This window comes from Oncorhynchus nerka, linkage group LG18 (assembly GCF_034236695.1).
Source record: "Oncorhynchus nerka isolate Pitt River linkage group LG18, Oner_Uvic_2.0, whole genome shotgun sequence".
NCBI lineage: Eukaryota > Metazoa > Chordata > Actinopteri > Salmoniformes > Salmonidae > Oncorhynchus > Oncorhynchus nerka.
The window spans coordinates 10096712-10102410 of NC_088413.1; the positions used below are offsets into that span (position 1 = coordinate 10096712).

At 47.8% G+C, this 5699-nt stretch overlaps 1 protein-coding gene across 1 annotated transcript; it reads left to right on the top strand.

Moving 5' to 3' along the window:
• Positions 1-1621: 1621 nt before the first annotated feature.
• LOC115115322 (D(1) dopamine receptor-like) lies at positions 1622-5480 on the top strand. Its single transcript, XM_065003239.1, has 3 exons — positions 1622-2174; positions 2418-3234; positions 3835-5480. The coding sequence occupies exons 1-3, from the start codon at positions 1917-1919 to the stop codon at positions 4470-4472; spliced, it is 1713 nt and encodes a 570-aa protein (XP_064859311.1). The 5' UTR covers positions 1622-1916; the 3' UTR covers positions 4473-5480.
• The last annotated feature ends 219 nt before the right edge of the window (positions 5481-5699 follow it).

Sequence of the window (5699 nt, forward strand, 5' to 3'; positions counted from 1 at the left end):
TTTATATTGTTCCGAGTGGTGGAGGTTTCAGTAACAGTGGATTCAGCACCATGGACAGTGTTTATATTGTTCCGAGTGGTGGAGGTTTCAGTAACAGTGGATTCAGCACCATGGACAGTGTTTATGTTGTTCCTAGTGGTGGAGGTTTCAGTAACAGTGGATTCAGCACCATGGACAGTGTTTATATTGTTCCGAGTGGTGGAGGTTTCAGTGACAGTGGATTCAGCACCATGGACAGTGTTTATATTGTTCTGAGTGGTGGAGGTTTCAGTGACAGTGGATTCAGCACCATGGACAGTGTTTATATTGTTCAGAGTGGTGGAGGTTTCAGTGACAGTGGATTCAGCACCATGGACAGTGTTTATATTGTTCCGAGTGGTGGAGGTTTCAGTGACAGTGGATTCAGCACCATGGACAGTGCCCCTTCTCCATGACAGCAGACAGTACATTTACATTTACATTTAAGTCATTTAGCAGACGCTCTTATCCAGAGCGACTTACAAATTGGTGCGTTCACCTTATGACATCTAGTGGAACAGCCACTTTACAATAGTGCATCTAAATCTTTTAAGGGGGGTGAGAAGGATTACTTTATCCTATCCTAGGTATTCCTTAAAGAGGTGGGCTTCCCAGTAAAGCAAGTACACGTTAACACATGTAGCTTAAGAAAAAAGGGTCATGAAATCAATAATTTGCTAGTAACAGATGATATTCACAGCAGACAGTAGAGCTAGAACAACCACGTCCGACTAGGTGGATTCAGCACCATGGACAGAGCCACTTCTCCATGACAGCAGACAGGAGAGCTAGAACAACCACGCCCGACTAGGTGGATTCAGCACCATGGACAGTGCCCCTTCTCCATGACAGCAGACAGTAGAGCTAGAACAACCACGTCCTGACTAGGTGGATTCAGCACCATGGACAGAGCCCCTTCTCCATGACAGTAGACAGTAGAGCTAGAACAACCACGTACGACTAGGTGGATTCAGCACCATGGACAGTGCCCCTTCTCCATGACAGCAGACAGTAGAGCTAGAACAACCACGTCCGACTAGGCTTATGATTTATTTCTGCACAATAACATCATGCACTCTGGACTGTGGTTTAAAGGCCTATGGGAAATTACAATAATCCTAATCTTTGAATTTAGAAATAGATAGTGCAGCCTGGTGTCAATCTCTAAATTATGAACAAATGGATTTACTGGATGTCTTGGCCACAACATTTATAAATGTACAAACATGAAATGTAAATTAGGTTTATATGCTACTAATACGTTGTTATGGATACTTAATATGTAAATTAAAAATTTTAAGAAGCAATGCATAGCACACTATTTGCCTGCCTGCCTGTCTGTCTCTCTCTCTGTCCTCATGCGTTCTGTTGGTTCTGTAAAAGCGATTATCTCCAGCTGTTGGTGCACGTGGTTTCTAAAAGCAAAACACAGAAGAGAGAGAGAGAGAGAGAGAGAGAGAGAGAGAGAGAGAGAGAGACAGAGAGAGACAGAGAGAGAGAGAGAGAGAGAGAGAGAGAGAGAGAGAGAGAGAGAGAGACAGAGAGAGAGAGACAGATAGAGAGAATCACAGATAGTTTCTCATTCAGCTCGAGGAAGAAACAGCCCAGCCGCACATCGCGGTTTGAGTGACACAGATACCGGTTTACATTTACAGGTTTACAGCACAGACGGAGTGAGAGATTGGAACCGAGAGGGATAGACAGGGAGAGAGAGATATAATGGAAAGAGTGGAGAAATAAATATTGGATTAATAAAAATTAAAATACACCAACGGAGGACTATTTCTTCTTCTCTCACATTAATGGGAACAGCGGGATACGATATGGAGTCTCTTTTTCTCAGTGTGTTTGATTGACACATTGTTCCCACCGCTGACCGTCTGACGGTGGAAGGGACCATGCATAACGCCAGCCAGCGCCTGGCAGAGAACCAGAGCGAGCCTCATCTGCCCGAGCCACACGCGGATTTACCCGCCACTCGCGCGCTCGTCGGCTGCGTCCTCTCACTGCTCATCCTCTGGACGTTACTGGGTAACTTCACGGTGTGCGCGGCGGTTCTGCGGTACCGGCACCTGCGCGCCAAAGTCACCAACATCTTCATCGTGTCCCTGGCGCTGTCGGACCTCCTCGTGGCGCTGCTCGTGATGCCGTGGAAGGTAACGTCTTATAATCGATGGATTATATTTCATTGATTGAAAATGGATTGATTTGACTGCCTAGAAAACGGATTTCAGTGTCTCAAAATTGTCATTGACCCATTTCGTTCTGTAATTTGTTTTGTCATATTATTGTGGACACTAAAAATAAACGCTTTCTCTTTCTCTCTGTCTTTCTCTCTTGCTCTCTCTTTCTCTGTCTCTCTCTCTCTCTCTCTCTCTCTCTCTCTCTCTCTCTTCAAGGCGGCGGCAGAGGTGGCGGGGTTCTGGCCCTTCGGTGCGTTCTGTGACACCTGGGTGGCGAGCGACATCATGTGTTCCACGGCGTCCATCTTGAATTTGTGCATGATCAGTGTGGACCGCTACTGGGCGATATCCAGCCCGTTCCGTTACGAGAGGAGAATGAACCGCCGCGTGGCCTTCGTCATGGTCGGCGTAACCTGGACGGTCTCCGTAGTGATATCATTTGTGCCCGTTCAACTCCACTGGCACCGGGCTGCGATTACCGGAAACACCGGGAGCGGTGACGAATTTAACCGGGACGTTACCTGGTTTAACGTCAGTGGGGTGTATCAACTCCGCAGGGCCTCGGAGGAGGTGAACGGCTGGAACTGTGACTCAAGTCTGAGTCGGACCTACGCCATCTCCTCCTCGCTGATCAGTTTCTACATCCCCGTGGCGATCATGGTGGTCACCTACACACGGATCTACCGGATCGCCCAGGTCCAGATACGCAGGATATCCTCCCTGGAGCGAGCAGCAGAACACGCACAGAACTGCCGCTCGGACCCACACGTGGATGTGGATGCAGATGGGCACGTGCACGCTTTCCACCATCGTCATCCTCCTCTTCGTTCTAAACACCGTTGCTCCATCTTTCACCAAACGACCCCGAAACATCATCATCGTCACCCTGATCTTCCTCCCCAACACCGGGCCCTGAGGTACTCCATTAGGAAGGAAACCAAGGTTCTGAAGACTCTGTCTGTCATCATGGGGGTCTTCGTCTTCTGCTGGTCCCCCTTCTTCATCCTCAACTGTGCCATGCCCTTCTGCCCAGGTAGGACTACGATGACCTTTCAACTCAAATACGTCAAGGTATTATTAGGCACCCTATTTCCTATATAGTGCACTACTTTAGACCAGGACCCTATGGCACCCTATTCCCTTCTTCATCCTCAACTGTGCCATGCCCTTCTGCCCAGGTAGCACTACTATGAACTTTCAACTCAAATACGTCAAGGTATTATTAGTTGTGACCTTGAAAGAACGTTTAGGTCGGCAACATAATTCCCCTCAATAGTTTTTATCGATGACGTGTTTCGGAGCCCCTTTGGTCCGAGCACAACAACCTTCCTGAACTTTAACCTTTTAACACTTCAGTTAAAAGAAGTTTACATTGCAGTTTTACATTCCTGTCCAGACAATATTTGAACTCTTGGTTAAAGCGCCAGAACACTACACAACTCTTTATGAAATATCACTGATCTGAGAGCAGGACCCCTTAGAAACGCGATCCTTGTCTAACTCTCATGCCCATGTTCCCCCACACACAGGTCCAGGTACAGCCTCTAGAACTGTGTCAGACCCCTCCTCCCAATCATCCCACCTGTACTGTGATCCCTGTCTAACTCTCATGCTCATGTTCCCCCACACACAGGTCCAGGTACAGCCTCTAGAACTGTGTCAGACCCCTCCTCCCAATCCTCCCACCTGTACTGTGTCAGTGAAACCACCTTCGACGTCTTCGTGTGGTTCGGTTGGAGCAACTCTTCCTTGAACCCCGTTATCTACGCCTTCAACACTGAGTTCCGCGAGGCGTTCCTCCGCTTGCTGGGTTGCCGTGGGGACAACGGGTGCTTCGGCGGCTGGACGACGAGCGCCACGCGCGTGGAGAGCGTTGTCTTGGCGAGCAACGACGCCACCGGGAAGGAGAAGAAGAACTCGCTCTTCACAACGGAGATGGGCGTGTCTTACGATACAGGCTGTGGCGCCGGTAGAGGTAGTGTCACATCTGGTGTAATCCGCGACCCGGTTAGAGGGAGGGAGCTACCGACACCGTTAACAGACCGTAGAGGAGCTGTAGAGGAGCCGCTGTGTGACTGTGAGCTGGACCCGGTTAGAGGGAGAGGGGACAGCGGGGCAGGTCTCTCTAGGACGCCACCGGCAACGCTAACGAACCGTAGAGGGACGATAACACAACCAGAGGCGGAGTGCGACTGTCCCATGGAGGATTGTAAAAGAGACCTAACGGACTGGGGACAACGGACTCAAATGATTCCCTCACAAACTTTCTGATGAACTTTCAATCTGTCTCAAATGGACCGTACCGTTGATGTCTGTAGTCGTTTCATTTCAAATGAATCCACAACCTGTATTGTCTCAGCTGTTAATGGATCACATTTATCCAGGAAATAGCTATGACAGGTTTATCCAAAACATTCATTTGATGAAAAAGCATTGAGGATTGATTGAAACAGGGCCATTTTCCACCAATGCTTTAGGCTAAGGTTTCTCCAGCTCTCATTCCTGAACCCACAAAAGCTCTGTAATATATTGTTGATCTGATCTGTTTTTATGGAAGTGGTCCCTCAAGGAGAAAAGGATAGTAATAGTAATGGTAATGATAGTAATGATAATAATGATGGTAATGGTAGAAATGATAGTAATGATAGTAATGATAGTAATGATAGTAATGGTAAACAACCACATTGAAAAACACTGTTCTAGGCTGCCGTTGCATTAGGTCAATATCATTAGGTCATTAGGTCAATATCGTTAGGTCAATATGAACTCCTGATTGGTGTAGGTCAATATCATTAGGTCAATATCAACTCCTGATTGGTCTAAGTCTGTTGAAGGGGATAGAATGTTAGAAGAGTAGAAAAGATCTTCCCTGAGCTGATCTAGATTTCTATTTCTACTGCCATGTCTCTCAACCGTCATTAACATCATATTTGTTCTGGACCTGTGGGCTTTATTTGTGGGGGAAGTGTGACACCGTCTGCGTCTGCAATGGCACCCTCTTCCCTATGTAGTGCACTACTCTTGACCAGGGCCTATAGGGCTGTAGTGCGCTACTTTTGTCCAGGATCCAGTGGCACCCTATTCTCTATATAGTGTCCTTTGGGACAAAGCCTCTGTATTTCTCAGATTATCAGGGATTATCTCTCCAGGCCCTGGGGATCTTGTGTGATGTCATGTCACGGTGACGATGATGATGTCCATCCTGGGTATTTCTAAGCATCTATTATACAGTAACAAAGTCTCACAGCCAGAGCTCCCTCTCTCTCTCTCTCCACACCTCTCCCTCCTCTCCATCTCTCTCTCACTTATTTTCCCCTCCCTCCCTCCCTCCCTCCCTCCCTCCCTCCCTCCCTCCCTCCCTCCCTCCCTCCCTTGTCCCATCTCTACTCCACTCCTCTTAAACACGTCCTCTCTACTCTTCTCTCCCTTTCTCTCTCCCTCTCCTCTTATCCCTCTCTCATGCGAGTAAGAAATCACTAATTTGTTAATCACATCCTA